This window comes from Tachypleus tridentatus, chromosome 5, assembly GCF_004210375.1.
Source record: "Tachypleus tridentatus isolate NWPU-2018 chromosome 5, ASM421037v1, whole genome shotgun sequence".
Lineage (NCBI taxonomy): Eukaryota > Metazoa > Arthropoda > Merostomata > Xiphosura > Limulidae > Tachypleus > Tachypleus tridentatus.
In genome coordinates, this window is record NC_134829.1 from 38269747 (window position 1) to 38295180 (window position 25434).

The 25434-nt window shown below is 35.1% G+C and overlaps 1 protein-coding gene across 3 annotated transcripts in view; it reads right to left on the reverse strand.

The window, feature by feature from the left end:
* LOC143250962 (zinc finger protein ush-like) overlaps positions 1 to 25434 on the reverse strand; it is a 137942-nt gene that overhangs the window by 22821 nt on the left and 89687 nt on the right. For 2 of the 3 annotated variants that reach the window (XM_076502199.1, XM_076502201.1), the window contains exon 2: positions 1040 to 1242. In XM_076502199.1, the coding sequence (XP_076358314.1) occupies positions 1040 to 1242 (203 nt within the window). Of the gene's footprint in view, positions 1 to 1039; positions 1243 to 12151; positions 12603 to 25434 lie in introns of those variants that run through there. The other variant, XM_076502200.1, reaches the window with a different exon arrangement.

A 25434-nucleotide genomic window follows, 5' to 3' on the forward strand; every position in this document is an offset into this window, starting at 1 on the left:
AAGACGACAAAGTTTTCACGATGATATGATTCAGCAGACATGAGTTTTATTTGTTATTAAACTGTACAATTGGCTGTCTGAGTTTTGAGCACCACAGACATCGAAAGGTGATTTTTCGGGTCACACATGAGACACATCTGGGTGTGTCGAGCCTCGAACACTGAGCTGGGAATAAGAAACTTAACACTCTTGACGCTAGGTAACTTAGTTTTTACGTAAAAAGTAAAATGGAGAAAAATAAAACTTCTTACTTATCTCCATGGTTTAGCCAATTAGTATCAACTTGATAAATGTATAAATATAATGAATGATAATTCACTGTAGGGAAATTCCATCTACATGCACTCATCGAATGACTTTTTAAGGCCGACTTGACTTTTGTACTTGAGAAATGGTGCAAACACGATAAAGGTCCAAAAAGGCAAAATTATTGCATCGATACCTTTTTATCTGATTATCACAACCTAATTGTTTTATAAGAAACATTTTTACTAATGGTGTAATCATTTGGACTATTATTATATCAGGAGGTCCAGCGGTTAGTATCTGTATTCGGAATAAAATTCCGGAGGAGGTTCAAAACCTGCTAATTCCGTTAAAAAAAAACTTCATTGTTGTGACGCGTATTAAAAAATGTCTGATACAAAAACACCTGATGAAAGGCCGGAGAATTCACTGGTCGAAACGAATTGAAAATAAGAATACACATAATAAATAAAAGAACAATAAGTTAGAATAATTATATCATTAAAAATACTAACACACCGTCTCATTCATTCCGTCAAACCATATTATCATCTCAGAAAACAACATTATATCTAATATGCCTTAAATTCCAAAACAATTAATTAATATTCGGATATGAAAGACATTTCAAACTGGTTAACCAAAACAATAAATTAATATTCGGATATGAAAAATATTCCAAACTGGTTAACCAAAACAATTAATTAATATTCGGATATGAAAACATTCCAAACTGGTTAAATTGCTAAGGATTTCTTTAATTGTTTTACCAAATTTTGAAAACAGATTATACCTCAATTAATGTAGTTCTTGGTGTCGATTTGTTTCCCTTGAACACTTCGCCTCTAAAAGGGCCAAAAAGAGTCCCTTTAGGTAGTGGTATTTTGGTGAAAACAGTGTAAGTAATACTGGCATTGCTGGATTCTGTTATCGTGAGGACATCTGATGGTAGATGGAGTAGCTCAACCAATTCGTCTATTTCCTCGTTTGCTTTACCTGGGAAAGAAGACGAAACCAACAATTTTACCAAGATTCGCATCCTACCATTTCTGAAGGCCGTATTATCTCATCGATTATCTATAATTCTGATAAATAAAACATTTTACTTGTGAGATTAAATGCTCTTAAGAGATAAAATGCAACAAAAGATATCAAATATTGACTGGCTACCTGCACTTACGTCTTAATGGTTTTTAAGAGTCTGAAGACACATTTAATTAACGGGTGTATGGTGTTTATTTGTGCCCCACTCTTTTCGTGAATAATATTAAATAAAATATTAGATTGGTCACTACATGGTTGACTGCTTATAGTATTCGTTATATCGAAATACAAGGAATATTTTTTTTTTTTTAAGACTGTTCTATCGGTGGAAATTAATCATTGCATAGTCACAACACGGACATTTGCAAAATAGTTAGAAATGGTTGATTGTTTAATAAATAGATGGCGTCTGTAGACAATCATATGCTCTAAGTGGAACCTAAATAAAAACTTCTATGCCCGATTTTTGTGCTCCCTAGTGGCCCGACAGGTTTCGATATCCGTGGCGGGCAGAGCACAGATATCACGTTGTGTAGCTTTGTGATAAATTCCAAATAATCAATCAATCAATAAAGTTTTCTTAAAATTTGTTGATATAGCACTTATAACATTTTCAAGCTCGCTATAATAACTAAGTGTTGCAATAAAGAAACACAAAAACGTATATCTGAGAAAAGTCACATTATTAGAGTTTATTATAGAAACTGACTTCATCATGACAAAACTAGCCACACTGGTTACAGAAGCTATTTTAGAAGTAATTGGACATCCTGTTTATCTTTATAGGCCACTGAACCAAGTTTTACAGCTATGTTTCACGCAAACATCAAAGCTAAAATGAAGCTACTTCGACAATTTCACCGGCTCAACATCAAACATAGCTATTACCAGCGAACACACATTTATTCTCATTATTTCTTTCTTTGAAAATTACTTTCCGTCTCCTCACTGATGATGACCATAAAATACCCTTACGCAATGGCATGGTACGGGAAACGTTGTCAACCATGTATGTAAACATCCATACCGAATACTTTATAAATTGTTTCTAAAATAAAACAATGCTACAAATGCTAGCTAATACTAGATATCCAGACTCGCTTCGCTCGCATTTCGTTATTTTGTTAAATAAAAAATAATCTCTGTAACTGAAACATGTCTATTAATTCCTTCTTTGCAAAACTTCTCTGCAAACAACAGCGTAGAGCTTCAAATGCAAAAAAACTTACTGCATTTAAACCTTTTGAAGTAAAACTACATGCCAATGCAAAACTTTGACTGGACCCAAATTGCGTTAGGACAGAGATATAACTTTACTAATAGAGTAGGATATGTGAAACAGGACTGTATGTAGACTCAAACTATTTGTTGTTTATTGTTATTAAAGATACTTGTGAAACAGGACTGTATGTAGACTCAAACTATTTGTTGTTTATTGTTATTAAAGATACTTGTGAAACAGGACTGTATGTAGACTCAAACTATTTGTTGTTTATTGTTATTAAAGATACTTGTGAAACAGGACTGTATGTAGACTCAAACTATTTGTTGTTTATTGTTATTAAAGATACTTGTGAAACAGGACTGTATGTAGACTCAAACTATTTGTTGTTTATTGTTATTAAAGATACTTGTGAAACAGGACTGTATGTAGACTCAAACTATTTGTTGTTTATTGTTATTAAAGATACTTGTGAAACAGGACTGTATGTAGACTCAAACTATTTGTTGTTTATTGTTATTAAAGATACTTGTGAAACAGGACTGTATGTAGACTCAAACTACTTGTTGTTTATTATTATTAAAGATACTTTTACTCGATTAATTTTCAAAATTCAATTTCTGGTTTCCTTTTTTACTTTATTATAAAGCACAGTCACATTGATCTATCTGCTGTATCCACCGGTGGGAATCGAACTCCAAGATGTAACGTTATAAGCCCTTAGATTTATCGCTGTGTCAATAAGAAGACTTTTCGTCTTTATGTTGCTCAATGGTTATACACTATTTCCTGTAGTTGTTTTCTGTAACAAATAATGAATGACTGTCCTACTGTAACTTTGATGATGCAAGAAAGAAAGCGACACTCTTCGTACAGCTTTCGCCCCCCGCTAGTACAGCGGTAAGTCTCTCGATTTACAACTCTATAATCAGGGGTTCGATTCCCCTCGGTGGGCTCAGCAGATAGCCCAATGTGGCTTTCCTATAAGAATTGTTTGTTTGTTTTGAATTTCGCACAAAGCTACTCGAGGGCTATCTGTGCTAGCCGTCACTAATTTAGCAGTGTAAGACTAGAGGGAAGGCAGCTTGTCATCACCACCCACGCCAACTCTTGGGCTACTCTTTTATCAACGAATAGTGGGATTGACCGTCACATTATAACATACCCACGGCTGAAAGGGCGAGCATGTTTGGCGCGACGGGGATGCGAACCCGCGACCCTCAGATTACGAGTCGCACGCCTTGACACGCTTGGCCATGCCGGGCCTCCTATAAGAAAACATACACACACACACACCCTACAACATTTACGTAAACAATAAGGGGTGTGGTAACACAACATCATGAAGATGTGATGACGTCATATAGATGCATCGTCCGATATGATTTTTTAGGGCGCTTGACCCGTAGTATAAGAGTCGAGGATTCGAATCCCCTTTCTACCGAACATATTCTCCCTTTTAGCCATGGAGGCGTTATAATGTGACGGTGACTATGACTTTTCGTTGGTGTAAGAGTAGCCCAAGCATGGGCGGTGGGTGGTGATGACTAACTGCCTTTCCTCTAGTCTGCTAAATTAGAGATAGCTAACACAGATAACCCTCGTGTGGCTTTATGCGAAGTTCAGAACCAAATTAAATGATACGATTTATGTATCTGCACGAAATGTAGCAAGTTTTCAGTAAACACTGTGTTTTGTACAAAATAAATCAAAATTGAATACTAAATATTGTCTCCGTTTTTTTTTAATCAGAAACATGACATGTAAGGTAACAGAACAAATTAACAATAACAAAACAGACATATGTTAACTTTCGTATTTTACTTATCAGCTGCCATTTAGTTCGTCAAACCTGAGAATTTGAAAAATCATTGTGAAGTGTGAAGTACCTATATAAGACAACGTTAGTAATGTAGATAATAAATTACAAACTAAACTGTCAGACTTTGTAACGTACTTTTGATAAAACTTTTAAACCATTACATTGGCATTAACCAGAAGTGGTTTAAACGTCAGTTTAGTGGTTTAAATCATTGCATTGGTGTTAACCAGAAATGGTTCAAACACCAATGTTGTGGTACTAATCAGAAGTTGTTTAAACTACGATAGTGGTACTACAGACTAGCAAGTAATTTTTTTATGAACCTCTCCCCTCCAGAAAGATGTGGAAACAAATATACAGTCGCCCCTTTATTGTTCTTTATTTAAGTAAGTTTAACAGTTTATGATTTAAATGGAAATATAATGTGTACAGCATCGTTTACTTGGTTGGAAATTAAACCATCTTTAACTCATAAGTACAACACTTGAGGTATCATGGAACAAGATTTGTGCTCCAAATTCAAATACAGCCCTCATTAGTAACGTCATCATTATTCGTGTACGCGTAGACTTTTCTTGTATTTAAAAAAAAAACAACAGGAAATTTAGACGCAAGATATCAAGCTTAAATATTAAAATATTATTACTCGGAGTTACACTTTTAAATGCAAAATATGCTTGGTTTTCACGAAAAAAAAAACTCCACGTGCGTGTGAAACTGACATTATGTTATGTGCCTGGTTATAGCTCTAATATTACAAGCTCCGTATTACCTGTACTAAAGTTGATATAAAAAAAAATAGGTAATATTTATTTAGATAGGTAGTGCTAAAAAGAAATTTGTGCTTGATTTCTCCAGTTTTCGAAAGCTAGATATGTATTATTTTCTTAAAATAAACTATTAATCTTCGGGCCAGATAACACGAGCGGGCATGGCCAGGTGAATAAATAACTCGACTCATTTATGAGGGTCGTGGGTTCGATTCCCCGTCGCACAAAACATGCTCGCCCTTTCAGCTGTGTGGGCGTCATAATGTTACAACCATTCCTACTATTCGTTGATGAAAAGAGTAGACCAAGAGTTGGCGGTGGGTGGTGATGACTAGCTGCCTTCCCTCTAGTCTTACACTGCAGAGTAGCTGTGAGCGAAATTCAAAAACAAACAACCAAACCAGTTGACAGTAAACTGGAAGTTGATTTTAAATCCGTAAAGGAAAGAGTTTATCGATCCATCTTTTTGTAAAAAAAATAAAAGTTGTTTTCTTTGTTTTAATCTATAAGAACGAAATAAATATCAATTGTACAAATTTTCAATACCTGCGGCCATTTGATCATAAAGTTACTTTGCACTATTTGTAATACAAGTGCTCTATATTACGAATATTTCATCATAAGAAATTTATCGATAAGACTTAGTTTTGCTTCGAGAGAAGCGGTTTGACGGAGGGGGGAACTCGTGACGCGTTCGATTTTTAGAGCAGTCGTGCACGTGCTATCTGAACGAACAGCACCTGATTTTTTTGTGTAAATATTTTTTTGTTAATTATTGAAGTTTCCTTGCCTCGTTTATCTCGTTTGCTGGTTTTACATTAAGAGGTTCATTCGAGGATAAAAAAGACATTTTTATTTCCTTATCAGATTATAGAAAGTTTGTTTGCTTGTTTATGAATCTCGCACAAAGTTATACGAGGGCTATCTGCTTTAGCCGCCCCTAACTTAGCAGTGTAAGACTAGAGGGAAGGCAGCCAGTCATCATCACCCACCGCCAACTCTTGGGCTACTTTTTTATCAACGAATAGTGGAATTGATCGTGACATTATAACGCCCCCACGGCTGAAAGGGCGAGCATGTTTGGTGTGACGGAGATTCGAACCCGCGGATTACGAGCCGAGTGTTTTAACCACCAGGCCGTGCCGGGCCTATCATATTGATAATCAATGATTAATTAATTAATTAATGAAATCATTATTATATGGACGTTTAGCACTAGTTCATTAAATTAATTAATTGAATCATTTATAATTAATTCGTCCTAAAGAGGACGCTTAAAACTAATTTTCCAGTTAATTAAATTTCTTGTCCTGAAACAATGATGTTTTAATGAAATCTTACTCTTTTAATTATCAATAACATGTTTTAAATGACATGATATAACATGAACACAGCTATACCCATATTTAACACGCATAAAATACACGACTATATGCTTAAACATACTATCATTCTATTATAAGTTCACAAAACTAACAAACACGTATTTGGTGTTAAACTAGAATATGGATATAGTTAATATGACAACATGTAATGACGTACTAAATTACATAACAGTAATCTGTGATTATATATAAAACTCACTTTGTGTCCGAAAAACCCTCAGAGTTTCATTTCACTTACAATAAAATGGGAAAACTCCAATTATTTCGGTATTTGTCTGTTATTTTTACCTAGCCTGAGACATCGAGGGCGTCGTTAATCACTCAATCCATAACGTTTTACACCGAACATGCTCGTCTTTTCAGCCGTGGGGTGTTATAATGTTACGGTCAATCCCACTATTCGTTGGTAAAAGAGCAGCCCAAGAGTTGGCGGTGGTGACTAGCTGCCTTCCCTCTAGTCTTACACTGCTAAATTAGGGACGGCTAATGCAGATAGCCCTCGAGTAGCTTTGTGCGAAATTCAGATCAAACCAAACCAGGACATCCCGTTTTTTCTTTTCTTCATCAGAAATATCACCATAGCGACAACACGTATACCAATTTACTATCAAAAGACATCAGCGATCATAAATCTTAAGTAAAAGTGTCTCTATTCTTTGCTAGTAACATTTTTAGTTTTTAATATAAAACTTATTTCACGTGTATTTGGTGTGACGGTGAATCAAATCCCCGACCCTCAGATTACGAGTCAAGTGCCTTAACCACCTGACCATGCCAGGCGTATCATAGAAGGAAAATAATGTAAGTAAGTGAAAGGTTTATCTTGAATATCAGCCGAAGCATTGACACACTGAACCGTTGGGAACCAAATGATTTCTTTGTTGATTCATTCCTTTGCAATGGGAACGAAAATATTTTCGTTATTCAGTTTTCTGTTCATGCAAAATAAGAGGGATTGTTCAACAGGTAAATAATAATTTGAAGGAAATGAAAACAAGGAGTAACAATTCCATGTTGATTACATGCCTATAAGAACTGAAAATTATTGAGTTGGTTTCTTGAATTGTTTGTTTGTTTTGAATTTCGCACATAACTACTCGAGAGCTATCTGCGCTAGCCGTCCCTAATTCAGCAGTGTAAGACTAGAGGGAAGACAGCTAGTCATCACCACTCACCGCCAACTCTTGGGCTACTCTTTTACCAACGAATAGTGGGATTGACTGTCACATAATGACGCCCCCACGGCTGAAAGGACGAGCATGTTTGGTGCGACCGGGATTCTAACCCGCGACCCTCAGATTACGAGTCGAACGCCTTAAACGAAGCTCAAATTTATCCTTACATATTCAAAAGCGTAATGGCAGCTAGAGTTACACATTATATGGGCCTACCTCACCTAAAGTATGCTGATATAAATATAAAAAATAATTTCTACCAAAATAAACAAGTGATTTCATCATGATAATAAATTTTAAAGTGAAATAAAACCATGTAAAACGTGACAGAAAAAATTACTTCTAGTGGAAATAATATGGCGTTCCACGACAGTCGAGTAGTGTTGTCTGTCTGTCTCGTAACATATGTCGAAGTCATATCACGAAAGTTGTTATTTTTGTGAAACTAAGAAACAATGACTGAAGAAAATTCTACTCACTAAAAACTGCTCTATAAAGTGACGTCAAAAATACGTAACATACACTGTGGGAGGTAAAAACTGAACTGTGTATATAAACGCATCGCCCAAGATTTCATAGGTTTCATCCATAATTTTACCACAGCAGCTCCATATGTGCCAGAGATCATTTCAACCAGTATTAAGCGCCTTAATATTATTTTGTTAATAGTGAATATAATGGTTATAATTATCAAGATTTGGTCATTGTTAAGCCTAAAAATACGCAGTGAATTATCCGCACATCACAGCAACAGAAAGTCCAAACAGAACACCGTGTAAGTACAAAATATCAGGCAGATACCACATAACATCGTGTACGTACACAACGCAATACAGGTATCATAGATTATTGTGGAAATACGCAGTACGATTCATAGATCGCAGAGCGTTGTGAAAATACATAATATGATACAAATGTCATAGAACATCGTGTAAGTTTGTAACTTGATATAAGTGCCTTCAAAATAACATAGCCCTGCAGCTGTGTCTTATATTGAAGCAAAATAAAAACGTGGAAATTCTGACCAGTTTCTTTTTATTTTAATGTTAATTCATCCGCATATATTTAAATGAAATACAAGTTGCTTGAATATAGCAAAACGTGCAGTATATTTAGAAGAGAGGCTGCCTACTCTTAGAAACTGTGTACAAATATGCCCTGTTCTACTAGTATCACTAAAGGTGGGTTTAGTGAAACAGTGAATATCCAATAATATTTCAATATGTTGACTGTCTGTCCTACAGGTAGAGCCACAATCTATTAGGTATTTGCAGTAAAGACAGTTTCAGGTATCTTTTCATATTATTCCCATTAACTATGTATTTACCGCCATTTATTTTACGAATAATCATCATATAGTGATATATGTACATAATATTAAGCTATAACTCCGAGTGTGATGAGGTCTTATGAAACTGGCGATGCCTATAATTCTCTCAGTAACTATGGTTACCAGCAGTATGATACTAGCTTCTGCCGGGCTACCGTTAGAGATAACAGAAATATACTCTAATGCGATATCTTTTATTCCAACAGTCTTGCTCAATGGTGATAAAACGCCTAAGTGCAAGGCTCTACCAGCCTGATATCCATCAAAATATATTGGAGAGGAAAAATCTGTGATGGTGAATTCATGGCTTATCAGCGCTGATCATACACTCAGCAAAAACAGGAAATTAATTCTGAGTCAAAACGCGTCATAACTCAGCACATTTGCAACATGTTCTGATAAGGGAACACATTTATTATGCAGCCCGTTGCTTGTTGTTTTTTTAGGAAGTGGGGGGAACTGATAAGACCTTATACAGACTACAGCATCAAAAGATTTATTGAGACACGGATTCGATCGGAAAGCAACGTCTTTGTTGGCTTCTCTCGTCGCTTGAGTTGGCTCAGTTTGTTGAGGTAGTAATAATGAAGATCCTATGGGAATTCACATTGATCAAGAACTTAACAAAAACAATCCAGTTTATCTTCGCATTCTTTGCCTCTTACGGCTGCTCAATACCAATAGTACACCTAATATTGACTTGGATATTTGAAATTGATTAATCACTTTGAATAAAGACATGTAGTATTTACCGCCCTCTGTGCTTTTATGTGTTCACGTGCTCTCATTGTCCTTGCATTTCACCTTTTGTTATTAATTATCGCTTCAGATATATATATATATATACACAAGTATGTGTGTACGTATACCAGTGCTGCTCATATCTATTTTAATTACAGCTGCTTCTCAGTCGACAGAAATTTTTACATAATCTATACGTTTGTATTTCACGCATTCTTATATATGTTATAAGACTGAAACCACATTGGTTATCTTTACTCATAGAGTAAGAAACTGTCGTTCCGGTAATATAATGACACAAACGTTGTCGTGAAAAAAACAACAACTCACAAAAAAAACAATGTTTCGTGGGCTTTGTATGAAAACACAGATTTGTTAAAAATAAAATTTGGCCTTAGCATATAATATCTTTTATAATGGTTGTCTTGGAAAATGACTGTTGTTAGAAATAACAAGAAACTGTTGGAAAAGATAGAGAGAATCGCTGGCAATAAACGAATGATTGATTTGTAATTTTCTTTCGGTAAAGTCAAATGAAGAGATCTCTTAACAAAATACCGACTTTCCGTCATAAGTTACAAAAAATCTCTGAAAATATAAATTTATAAAGATGTATATTATTGATCGGTTACGATGATGATCTAACACAATATAATTATTTTTTTACTTTCAACAGTTCAACAGTGTCTTCCCCTCGTGGCAAAGCTGTAAGCTCGATAGTACATGATGCTTAAATTCTGGTTTTGATTCCCGCTGTGTATATAGCACAGATAGCTAATTGCGTTGCTTTGTGCGTAAGAACAAACAAGTTAAATGTGTACAGTGTCGGTCAAAGCTACGTACGAGACATGAACACTTTGTTTTGCCAATAGAGAATGCCAAAGACACTTTTAGTTCGCATGCTATATTTACGCTTATCAATACAATGTTAAATTTAAAATAAAAATCAGTTTGAAATATCAAAAACTAGATAATCATCTTCCCGTAGGGAAGAGGGAAGGCAGCTCGAGTCTTACACTACTAAATTAGGGTCGGCAAACGCAAATAGACTTCGTATAGCTTTGCGCGAAACTCAAATACAAAGAAACAAACAACTTTGAAGAACCAGATATGTGTTTAAAGAACCAGATATGTGAATACAAAAATAAAGGCAATGCTACTATAGTGTTTCCCAGAAGGTCCTCATGTAGAGCACCAGTTACTGAGAGAGATATGTTGGTGTTTATGTGTAATTTTGTAAACTCTAGTTTTAATGTACATTAGTTTATTATGCAGCACGATTTTTCCTTGTATTCAAGGGGAGATTACAATACATTTTTTGTCAGTTTTTAGCAATAAACTCTGCAAACGTACTCGCTAAGGAACTGAATCCCGGATTTTGGCGTTGTAATTCCGTAAGCTTGTCGCTGAAAGACCAGTGTGTGTGCGTATGTGGTAGTTGTGGGGAGGATATCACCGAAGCCAGTACAAAAACCATATAATTCAAGCATTTTTGAAAGACGGACCTTTTTCCATCAGGGTCAAACTGATAAAGAAAAGTCCACTTATCGAAAGCGCTGATGTTATATGGTTTTGTATTTTTGTCTTAAACTGTTTGTTTTAATCAATGTTCTACCTGATACCATAGTCATTAAGTTATTCATCTATTAAACAACACAATGATTATAGTAGTGTATTTGATAGAAAGAAGAACAATTATTTGAAAATCTGCATATGTAATCTAAACACAAAAAGGAGTTTATGTGTTCCACAATAGAATATATAAACACATAAATGGATATCTGAATAGACATAGTGTATAAACACATAAATGGATATCTGAATAGACATAGTGTATAAACACGTAAATGGATATCTGAATAGACATAGTGTATAAACACATAAATGGATATCTGAATAGACATAGTGTATAAGCACATAAATGGGCATCTGAATAAGAATAGTGTATAAGCACATAAATGAACATCTGAATAGGAATAGTGTATATGCACATAAATGGTTATTTAAATAGACATAGTGTATAGGCACATAAATGGATATTTGAATAGGAATAGTGTATAAGCACATAAATGGGCATCTGAATAAGAATAGTGTATAAGCACATAAATGGACATCTGAATAGACATAGTGTATAAGCACATAAATGGATATTTGAATAGACATAGTGTATAAGCACATAAATGGATATTTGAATAGGAATAGTGTATAAGCACATAAATGGATATTTGAATAGGAATAGTGTATAAGCACATAAATGGATATTTGAATAGGAATAGTGTATAAGCACATAAATGGTTATTTGAATAGACATAGTGTATAAGCACATAAATGGTTATTTGAATAGACATAGTGTATAAGCACATAAATGGATATTTGAATAGTGTATAAGGAATAATAGTTAATATTATAAACTTACTTTTTATCCTCTATGATCGTTATTCTGAACACCAAAATACGACATCCGAGATACATAACAAAGTAAAAATTCACTGAAGGTGTATTACCAAGAGACACCGCTTGCTCTATTCCTTTTCCGAGAGTAGCTACAAAATCCTGTAAGAGTTTCCGAAATACCAAGTTAGCTGATCCTGATCGAGTTAAGGCTGGTCGTATTGAAGCAAACTAAACTAAGCGTTTCCAAACAACGAATGACGTTTGAAAGTCATGAAAAAAAATACACTCAACAAACTTACAAGAGGTCCTTATAACACCAGCTTACTACTAGTATAATCAACACCAATCTTCGCTCACAGGGGACAAGCGAACCAAACTGGAGGAAGTCTAACGTTTATTTACATTATCTAAACCTTATCGACCCAGTGCAGGAGGTTCCCTCGCTTTGATAAGAGGCTGTTATCAAGTCACCAATACTCTTGGCGTTAAGAAATCACGGAAAGTAAACTTTTTCACGATATAGGCAAAGCTATGAAACACTGTATCGCCTCTGATAACATAGTTATTGTTATCGTCCAATAGGACGAGAGCTTTTGTAAACAACAGTAAGGATGGTAAGACTTCGACATGATAATCAAAATGGTAAATGGAAAACTTCGATTGTCAAAATTTTATCGCATAAACACAGCCTGTTTTCCCCTTTTTCTCGATCCAATAGAAGTTCGCTACATATATGTACATTGTATAAGCTTCCTTTTACTTCAGTGAATTTCCTTTATCGTAACAATTCACTCCAGGGTTTATATGGACACGTAACAAAAAAAAAACAAAAAACTTGCTTTTCATTTAATTGAAGGGCTTCACAAAGAAAACAGTTCAGAAGATACAAAAGAAACGCCGATAACAGAATCAAAAATGCGCGTATAACGATTCGTGTCTTTTACATGTTAAATTTGTTTTTAACCATGTTCAGGAGAATGAATTTTTTTCATAAACTTTTTGTTGTATGTTGAGAGGAAAGCTTAAAGATTATCACAAATAGATATAAATTATAAAATTGTTTTGAATAAAACAAACATTTAAAGGATTTAAAAAAATGTTTGTTTTTCCTTGAAAGATATTTAGCTTTGAGGTTTCTGAGAACACAAAAGAGCCAGATAAAATTATATGAAAACAATGACATAACTGACAGACAGCCGTTTACTGAATTTTAGATTTGGCTTTGTGAAACTTCGATGGTAGAAAGTCTGAATTATAACAGTAACAAGAGAAGAAGGTTTTACCACATGAAACTGTAACCATTACAAATACAACTTGATGGACCATTGTGAACATAACACACTAATCTTAACTATCGTGCATTTGTGTTCATTTTTGTTAAACAGTTCTTTAACGATTTCGGCAAAAGATCTAATTACTATCTAAGTAAAACCAGATGAATCAGAAGTATAAATCAGAAATTATTTTGTAAACAAAAACATCTAATAATTATACAGCAATGCATCAAACATTTCTTAGGAATATTCCTCCTTCATCAAACTGTTTTATCTGACGCTTTCCCCCAGTCTATGTCCATCTTAAAACACAACAGGAAGAAATAACTAATATCCACGAGCTGTCCTAGTGGTTCTCTGTGTACAATACTTTAGAATCAGTTGCTAATAATGTATATCAGACTCGTAATACTTTCTCGTTATATGTCCCTTGATAGCTCAGCTGTAATCCAGAGGGCTAATAGCGCTAAATATCTTTTTCGATACCCGCAGTGGGCAATGCACAAATGTTCCACTGAATAGCTCTGTGTTTAACAAACATCTGATACCATACTGAAGAACACAAGCATTCTTGTATAACGGCAGAAAGTGTAAATAAATCAAGTCATAAAGGTGAAAATTCAGTTGTATCGAGTTTCTTGTTCTATTTCATCTGTAGACTTCTTACACGATTAGCACTCTGTCTAATATGAAACATCAGACAACGTATTAACTACTTCTCTAATTTCAGCTGTCTTTTATTTATACGTAGAACAGTTTGAACCGATAACCATCAGCACTTTATCCACATGTTTATAATTTAAGTTATCATGAAATAAAAAAACAAAGTAGAAAAAAGAAGAACAAGAAATTCACACTTGTTTCTATGATATGTACAGATATTCACACTTGTTTCTATGATATGTACAGATATTCACACTTGTTTCTATGATATGTACAGACATTCACACTTGTTTCTATGATATGTACAGACATTCACACTTGTTTCTATGATATGTACAGACATTCACACTTGTTTCTATGATATGTACAGACATTCACACTTGTTTCTATGATATGTACAGACATTCACACTTGTTTCTATGATATGTACAGACATTCACACTTGTTTCTATGATATGTACAGATATTCACACTTGTTTCTATGATATGTACAGACATTCACACTTGTTTCTATGATATGTACAGATATTCACACTTGTTTCTATGATATGTACAGACATTCACACTTGTTTCTATGATATGTACAGACATTCACACTTGTTTCTATGATATGTACAGATATTCACACTTCTATGATATGTACAGATATTCACACTTGTTTCTATGATATGTACAGATATTCACACTTGTTTCTATGATATGTACAGACATTCACACTTGTTTCTATGATATGTACAGATATTCACACTTGTTTCTATGATATGTACAGACATTCACACTTGTTTCTATGATATTCACACTTGTTTCTATGATATGTACAGACATTCACACTTGTTTCTATGATATGTACAGATATTCACACTTGTTTCTATGATATGTACAGACATTCACACTTGTTTCTATGATATGTACAGATATTCACACTTGTTTCTATGATATGTACAGACATTCACACTTGTTTCTATGATATGTACAGACATTCACACTTGTTTCTATGATATGTACAGATATTCACACTTGTTTCTATGATATGTACAGACATTCACACTTGTTTCTATGATATGTACAGACATTCACACTTGTTTCTATGATATGTACAGATATTCACACTTGTTTCTATGATATGTACAGATATTCACACTTGTTTCTATGATATATATAAATATTCACACTTCTTTCTATGATATGTACAGACATTCACACTTCTTTCTATGATATGTACAGATATTCACACTTCTTTCTATGATATGTACAGATATTCACACTTGTTTCTATAATAATTTCAGACATTCACACTTGTTTCTATGATATGTACAGACATTCACACTTGTTTCTATGATATGTACAGACATTCACACTTGTTTCTTTGATATGTACAAATATTACCAGGACTGTTGTTGTTTTTGGATTAAGCACAAAGCTACACAATGGGATATCTGTGCTCTGCCCACCACGGGTATCGAAATCCGGTTTTTAGCGTTGTAAGTCCGCAGACATACCGCTGAGTCACTGGAGAGCATTTACAGAACTTCTAACTCAGTATTTATATAAATATTGTTATAAAATAAAACAATATATAGTATAGTAAAGTTCTGATGACCTGTTGAGGAGATATTTAAAACACCATCTCTACATCTGAGTCTACTTGATAAATGCACCAAAGAAGGATTCCCAAATGCAAAACAAGTTATACAGTGTGAAACGCATGAGAATAAAAAAAGTCGATAAATTGTTTGCTTATGTTCAACGTAAAGCTACATGGTAAGTGTCTGCACTGTGCTCAGCGCAGGTATCGAGCTCTATATATTGAGTCATTTAGGGAAAGGAATAGAAGGGCAGTGTTGGAATTGACACTCAAAGAAGAATTAAAAAAAAACGTATCTTTAGCTCCCACGTAAGAAGCTTGCGAGGCCTAAATAACTTCAGTAAAGAAGTCACGGGTCTCATTGATTAAAACAAATATATCTGGCTGAATTATAGATTTAAACATGATCGAGACATCTTTGCGCGAAATTATAAAAAACTTGGGAAAGTTTTCTTTATGATATGCATTATTATTTTAACTATATTACAATGTGTTTGGTTGCTTTGAATTTCGCGCAAAGTTACACAAGTCATATATGCTCTAGCAGTCCCCAGTTTGAAAGTGTGAGACTAGAAGGAATGCAACTGGTCATTACCATCCACCGCCAGCTTTTCGCATACACTTTTACCAACGAATAGCGAGATTGACCGTCACATTAAAACGTACCCACGACTGAAAGGGCGAGCATATTTAGTATGAGAGGGATTCGAATCCACGACTCTCAGATTACGAATCGAGTGCCTTAACCACCAGGCCATGTCGGGTTCCTGATCCATACAAACTTATGAATGTTACATGTTGCGTAATTTACTCATTTCAGCCTCCTGGTGTCAAGTAGCTTCTCGGTTAGAATTTCAATGACTATGTAACAACGGATTAAAAACACACATTTGTAACAGAGGCGGTGTGGTCGCTTAATCGTATTTTGCTTTATATTGTATTAGAGTAAAATAAGCATAAGTCTCGTACGTAAACATTTGTAGTCTAAGCGTTATAAAATACCATTGTCTGAAACTACAGAATAAGTTCAGGTTTAAATTTTGTTTTTTCAGTGCAAAGCTAAAAAGTTCAGTGCATTCGCACGAGACAAAACAAAAAATTACTCGTGTGCTGTAAAAAACAAACAAACGTGACTTCCTTTTAAAACAATCTGCACTTACGTGACCAAGTTCACGTTAAAAGTAAATGGCAGACATATTTCGAGGAGGAAGAAACTTTATTGCTCTCTATGAAGGTGTGGACAAATAACGTCGGTATATCAATGATATTCAGAGTAACACTAAGAGTGAGTTGTGTGGGTGGAGTTACATGTTTTTCATAATATGAAACAACTTAATACTCTTCACGTTTGCGATCGAGTACTCGGGTTAGGCTAAGTGAGATAAGCCTGACCTCTGGGAGTGTAATTATAAGCGTTACTAGAAACAGAATTTCAAGATGGCAAATTCTCATGAAAAGGAGGCAACCCCCGCCCCTGTAAGAATCTTAAGAAATAAAACTCAGAAGAGGTAGTGTCACCTCAGCGAAAAAGAAACAAAGTGATATGATTTATAGGTAGTATAAGATTTAAAAAAAACACGACGCCTGCAGTGAATAACATTCATTTACAGAAATGTTTCAGTTTGTACCTAATCCATCTTCACCGTGATCTGCAGAATAATAAACGAGTATAATATAAGGACAAACACACATTGTTCTTATTCTAAAACAACAACACGTTGACCAAATACAAGTTAAAACATTATGTTTATAGAAAAAAATGAAGAAATAAATGTGTATTTATATAAAAAAAAAAGTGTACAGAATAAGAAGGTAGTGGCACCCCACTACCTTCTGTAGAGCTATGTCTGTGGAGTTATAACGCTAAAAAGCAGGTTAAGATAACCGTGGTGAACAAGTGTAGAAGACGGCCCATTGTTTAGCTTTATGCTCAGCTACAAACAATCAAACTTGAGGTAATGAGAAATGGAGAGTTCAAATATTTTCTCCGAGAGGGATTATTTATTTTAATCACTCGTACCACAATAAAGTAGTGTTCTGTCTGTCAGTCAGAACAGAAACAATATTTTCTCCGAGAGGGATTATTTATTTTAATCACTCGTACCACAATAAAGTAGTGTTCTGTCTGTCAGTCAGTCAGTAGACACTAAAAATGACCTCACATGAGATACGTTTAACTTTGAAAATTGTACTGTCATGACGTCAGTAAAACGTGTGTGAGTAAAAAATGTTTTTCTGCGCGACCAGACAATTGGTCAATGGCAAACATAACTCCAAACTTCTTTCACACGTGCACATCTTGTTCAAATATTGAATAAATATCTAAAGCACTCACAGTTTTTCTTTCACACAATGTTCCGCAGGACACATGCTGTTTCGCGTTCACGAGTCAACAATACATATTATCCAATATTAATTCATTTAGTTACAACCAAATGTGATAAATGAATGACTTACTGTTTATTCATCCATTTTGTATTAAATTTTAATCGAAACTGTCTAAATACCAGAGTGGAATATCACATACCCCACACTTCAATGACACGAATCTAACTAATTTTTGGTTGTCAAGAAATACAAAGTTCGTCACGTACGAGAAGTAGAGGCCCGGCATGGCCAAGCGCGTAAGGCGTGAGACTCGTGTTCCGAGGGTCGCGGGTTCGCGCCCGCGTCGCGCTAAACATGCTCGCCCTCCCAGCCGTGTGGGCGTTATAATGTGACGGTTAATCCCACTATTCGTTAATTAAAGAGTAGCCCAAGAGTTGGCGGTGGGTGGTGATGACTAGCTGCCTTCCCTCTAGTCTTACACTGCTAAATTAGGGACGGCTAGCACAGATAGCCCTCGAGTAGCTTTGTGCGAAATTCCAAAACAAACAAACAAACAAACAAACGAGAAGTAGACAGAGGAAAATAATTTCAAGAAACGAGATAAAAGTCTTTGTTCAACACGGGACTAAAGAAAAAAGGTCACTTCTGAGGTGGTCAAGTTTATTTCACGTACAAGTAAAGTCTATTATAATATATTGTCTCTATCTATTTATTTACATTATGACTGAGACACAATGTAAACCGTTCAAGCTTTATATTGTCAAATGTTCACAATACTTTAACCAGTGATACTGTGTGTTTAAAAGTCAGAAAACATAATTATTTCACTTTACATCGTGATATAAAACAATAAATGCTCTCATTACTTGACATTTCACTTAGTGTGTGATTATTCCATATTATCAACAAACAGTCAAAAGTTGAGACTCTGTCAGTGTGTCAGTCGGTTCAGATTTCAGAATAGAATGATTTTTTTTCAAACTCAAACTTGGTTTCTCTCTTTATAAACAAAACATTGCTCACAGTAACAAAAATATTTTCTGTAGAGTTTTTAATTTTCGTTTGTTTAAGAATTTTCGTATAATTTTCTCTATATTTTTTTTTTTTTTTGCTTTAGAGCAAATCCATGTTGTAGTGTCTGCTGTATCCCCCGTATCTTATACTGTCCCCCGTGAGGAATCACAACCCGTATCTTAACTATGTAAAGTTAGTGCTACTTTTGTTAGTTATACTGAAATCACAACCCGTATCTTAACTATGTAAAGTTAGTGCTACTTTTTGTTACCCCTGTATCTTATACTGTCTAATCACAACCCGTATCTTAACATGAACTACTTTTGACTGTCCCCGTGACAAATTAACTTGTAAAGTTACTATCCTTGTCTGCTGTGAAAGAATCACAACCTGTATCTTAACTATGTAAAGTTAGTGCTACTTTTTGTTATGAAAACTTACAGAGAAGGCAGCTAATTAACAGAACCGACCGACAAATTATTGGACTATCCTTGTCAGATGCCCGACATGGCCAGGTGTGTTAAGGCGTTCGACTTGTAATCTGAGGGCCGCGAGTTCAAATCCCCATCGCACCAAACATGCTCTCCCTTTCTGCCGTTGGGGCGATATAATGTGATGGTCAATTCCATTATTCGTTGGTAAAAGAGTAGTCCAAAAGTTGGCGGTGCCCTCGAGTAGCTTTGCACAAAATTCAAAACACAAACAAACCTTGTCAGCCAGGATACCAGACCATTACGACCGGACTTTTTTTTCTTGAAGCTCAAAGACTCGAACTTTAAACCCTCAGATTCACAAAACAGACACGCTAACAACTCGGCTACAGTGTATCAAAAGTGTCGGAAGAAAAACAACCTTGGCAGGTAAACTTTGGAAAATCACTACCAAACTAATGAGCTCCCACAATATCGTATTAAATTATGTGTATTCCATTTTGTAATTACTGTTGGTAGAAGTTTCTTTAAGGATTCAAATAAAACATTGTTTCTGTTTATCCAATCTACGTCACTGTTTACTCTATGTTCAGCGAATTGTTTTATATAATTATATGTTTTTAACTCTAGTTACACTGTGTACTACAACATGTAGCTTTCTAATTGGAAGGTTACACAATATATACGCCGTAACTTTGTCCTAAACATGTTTCTCGAGACCTTCATTTATTAGCTACCAATTTAATGTTTTTCTCCATCGACTTCCCAGGCACAAAATAACAGGCGACAATTATTTCAGTCACGTTTGTTCGTTGTTTGTCTCTTAGATTTCTAGTTATTATTTAATAGCCCCTAGATATGTAAAGCTAAAATATTCGAGTCAAAAATGATTGGTATAAAATTCCTGCAGTTCTCTCAAGTTCGTCTTGATATAATTTGCACCACAACTTTTAGACAACAACCACAAAGTAGTTTTAACATCACTAACTGGCTAGAAGACTCCTGGATAGTTTCAACTACCATAAAAAAGTAATGTTATTTATTTCTATTTTTCTGTGTAGTTTTTCATGGGCCCGGCATGGCCAGGTGGGTTAAGACGTTTGACTCGTAATATGAGGGTCACGGGTTCAAATCCCTGTCGCACTAAACATACTCGTTCTTTCAGCCCTGGGGGTGTTATAATGTGACGGTCAATCCCACTATTCGTTAGTAAAAAAGTCGCCCAAGAGTTGGCGGTGGGTGGTGATGACTAGCTGCCTTCCCTCTAGTCTTACACTGCTAAATTAGGGACGGCTAGCACAGGTAATCCTCGAGTAGCTTTGCGCGAAATTCACAACAAACAAACACGTACATAACACAAAGGAAACAAAAAAGGAACCTAAAAATTTACGCATTTAAAATGCTCTGATGCACTTAACGTTTCGATTAGTTTCTCATGATAAAATGAACTGAATAAACTTCCTGGGAAATAAGATTTTATAAAATGGACAAGATATAAAAAATAATGAGAAAAAATAATGGGGAAAGCCACATTAAGACAATAAGGAAATAGTCAAAAAAATATTCCATTGTTTATTATGCACTGTGTACAAAGTACTGAGCAAACAACTTGGTAAATTACTTGACCACCCCTCCAGTAGACAGCTGCAGATCTTTGATAAGATGTAGATGATGTTATCAAAGCGCCACCAACTGAGAGGCTAATATACTAACTGTCAAACGTTGCTATCGTTTACTAAAAAAAAATTAATTTGCATAAAGAGATTCACTTTAATGGTTTAATTAATATATAATCGTCGAACTTCATTTTGTTTTAATGTTAAAAGTAACTACCAATTACAAACAGACTGGTGATTAATTATTTTTTCTCTTGATTTCTAATAGAACACGTACTAATATAGCAATGCTGGAAGTACAAAGGTTTACTACAAGTATCTAAGATTTTTGTTTTTCATTTCGTAAAAAACGAATAGACAAAAACCAATTAATATTAAATAAAAAAATATTCGATCCATAAAAGGCCTCGTGCATACAAGGTGGCCCGGCGTGGCCAGGTGGTTAAGGCGTTCGACTCGTAATGCGAGGGTCGCGGGTTCGAATCCCCGTCACACCAAACATGCTCGCCTTCCGAGCCATGGGGGCGTTATAGTGTAACGGTCAATTCTACTGTGGGTGTGGTGACTAGTTTCCTTACTTCCAGTTTTACAGTGCTAAATTGGGGACGGTTAGCGCAGATAGCTCTCGTGCAGTTTTGCGCGAAATTCAAAACAAATGAAAGTATAGACAAGCTCGCGACAAATGACAAAAACAGAGAAAACAGTGCACAGAAGAACATTTTCCCATTTACTGAACGATATACGTCAACTAGGTAAAATTTACTCAATTTACTATGTTAACGACGTCACTAAGAAGTGTAGCTTTGCGTAAAATTCTAAAAAAAAACACAACAACAAACAAACATACAAGGTGTTGTTCATGTCTTGAAACTGTTAATGCCTAAAATGGTATTAAAAGTCATATTTATCAGAATTCATACAAACCAAAAAGCATGATTTATAGAACATGTAAATTGTCATATACATTTGCCGATATTGAAAACCACAATTCTTTTTTTTAAAATTAAGATTGCTGATTGTTTCGAATTAAGAATAAAGCTACACGGGTATCGAACCCCGGTTTCTAGCATAATAAGTCCACAGACACGCCACTGTGCAGCACTGCCGAAGTCACTGGATAACAATTAATATGAGGTTGCTATTATTACCAGACATCGATAAACCTAAACGCTATTAACTAACATAAATAGGTAGAAGACACTCAAAGTGACCAATAAGAAAATAGGTAGAAGACACTCAAAGTGACCAATAAGAAAATTACAGTAAATTAGGGTGCTACTTTTTCAAAATAGTTCTTGAAGATATTATGTTCTGAGCACAAAATGTCTACGGGGACAGTTATAACACAATTTGTGATCTATGAGGTAACAAGTTTAATGCTTAAAATATACCAGCAAAAGACATGAGTACAGTAATAGTTAAACCGTTGTATTTTCACATGTGAACTTATCTATTGAAATACATTAAATTTCGTTCACAGTGTTTATTTTTCCATTGTATTAAAAATATGGTTTTAATGTTTTAGAAATTAAACCTCCACAAATAACAGCATGGCGTATTCTAAAGAATTCCCCTACACACATCGCTACAAAATTCAACGTAAGAACCAAATCAAAGATAAGTAAAGGTTCGCGAAATCAGAAGTACAATAACTAGGAATTTCTTACAATAACACACTTTTTAAATTAAAATGCGAATGCTTTGATTAAACTTTTTTCTTTACTCTGAGTAAAGTTTTCAGTATTTCATGTCGCGTGTGTCAATACAGCGCTCAGCTCTCAGAGTTCTTTGACTTTTATTCTTGTATTTGAATTTCAGGGACTTTTTGTTAGTAATTTTTTCTAAAAATTATATTTATTGTAGAACTTGACAGTTTCTTTTGTTTTATGTATACGTTTGTTTGTTTTGAATTTCGTGCAGAGCTACTTGAGGGCTATCTGTGCTAGCCGTCCCTAAGTTATCAGTGTAAGGATAAAGGGAAGGCAGGTAGTCATCACTACCCACCGCCAACTTTTGAGCTACTTTTTACCAACGAATAGTGGGATTGACTGTCACATTATAACGCCCGCACAGCTGAAAGGGCAAGCATGTTTGGTACGTCAGGGATTCGAACTCATGACCCTTAGATTATGAATCGAGTGTCTTAACCACCTGGCCATGCCAGGCCCTTGTGTTATGCAAGAAACCACAATAAGACAAACGATTCCTATTCGGATTGCGTTTACTAACAACGAACGATTTTCAAATTATCAGACAATAAAAGTTTCAACTGATAAGAAAAATATTTTGTTTGTTTGAAGTTAAGCACAAAGCTACACAATGGGCTATCTGTACTCTGCCCACCATGGATATTGAAATCTGGTTTTTAGCGACAAAGAAAAATACATATAGAATATTACAGATAATACGACGTAAATTGACTCAGTTTACTTTCGTTGTTCTCAGCCAATCGTTTCTTTCGACTTATGGATGTCTCTTTCTATACCCTTATTCATATTCTGGACCATCGTGACCCTCATGAGACAAACTGAACAATTGCGGCCCTACTCGTCCTCATCGATTTGAAGAAACGTGTCTTTTAAGTTGATGTTTTCATCCGAGCAGATTGCTGTTATTACGTGGCTGATTTGAGAACTGCATTTACATGCCCTCACGTTAATAAAACAGAAACATATCCGGTCATTTAGTATGCAAGTATGTGGACCTATTGTGGCTTCCACAACAAAAAATACATACAACCATTTTGTGTTGTCCGTTTTTAAAAAGGTGGAAAGTACGCCTTGTTTCTATGAACAATACACTTCATAAAATTTCCCTTCTGTCATCCTCGTGATAACTTTTAACTATCGAAAGCTCATATTAAATACGAAACACTACATTTAAAAAAATATTTACCATTTTCTTTTTACCACAGCAGTTTGTTTATTTTGTTTGTTTTTGAATTTCGCACAGAGCTACTCGAGGGCTATCTGTGCTACCTGTCCCTAATTTAGCAGTGTAAGACTAGAGGAAAGGCAACTAGTCATCACCACCCACCACCAACTCTTGGGCTACTCTTTTACCAACGAATAGTGGGATTGACCGTCACATTATAACGCCCCCACGGCTGAAAGGGCGAATATGTTTGGCGCGACGGGGATTCGAACCCGTTATCCTCAGATTACGAGTTGCACGCCCTAATACGCTTGGCCATGCCGAGCCCTTACCATAGCAGTTTCGCTGTCAATTTCTTGTGTGATCATATTGGACTACACGATATTCCTGGCGTTGTGCATACACGTATGTAAATGACTCTCTTGAAAAAAATAAATAAATAAATAAATTTCGCCTCAGTATAATTAAGAGTCGAGGAAAATCTCATGAGAGGCCAGGAAGATTAGTGGAGGTAATGGAACACTGGGAGAAACAGATGGCCACGAAAAGAAATTTATTAGTTCGCTCAGTGGTATATCATAAAAATACTTTTATCAGCACGTGGCATTAAACAGGCTCTGGATTTTTTTTATTTTTAGTTCACTTCAAAGATAAATTCACAAAGTAATCTCATAAGTACGAGTGCTTGATAGGCATTAAGAAAAAAAATGAAGCGATAAACCGTTGAATACAAGGTAGTGACGCTAGAGGGACTACTTAATCAGCCACGTACTCCATTGAAAAATACAGCAGTGGCTGGTGGCCATATTATCAGAAAAACCAAAATGAAGAGGGGGGGAACTTTCTTTAATACATCACTATCTAGAGTGTTCGTAAAACTGGGTTCATATTTCATCAGACACTCTCGGCTACAGCGAAATTTAGGTACATAAACTCACTACCAATCCATTTCCCTTGACTTATCAGTTAGTCGTCGCCATGGTGCGACAATACAGACGTGAGTCTTGACCTTAATATGATTAATGCTAATCTATAGGAAGAAGAGGTTAAGTTACAGACGTTAAAAACCACCTACACTACTTTTGAAAGTGTATCTCTCTCTCTCTTTCACAGGGATATCGTAATGGTATTACTACTTGTGATAACATATTTTATGCACTTTGACATCTCGTGATATGAGGATTTCACGTGAATCGCATTAAATGCACAGTTCCCTCTTCTCCTTGACAAATGCACTGTTTGATGTATTCCAAGAAATATCTCATACTATGGCTACAATGACCATAGTTTACGTGCGATGTCACACTGTACAAGCTTTTACTTTTTTAAACGGCTGCCATAAAAAGATAACTTTAACTAATGTCCTACACAAAATTCCTTTTACATTTTCTTTATATATTATGCTTACAATATATTATATGTAGTTCCATTAACATAACTATATCTGCGCAGATTAACTAATTAACACACTGTTTTTATCTTATGATATTTGTTAATATATCCATTGAAATAAACAAATA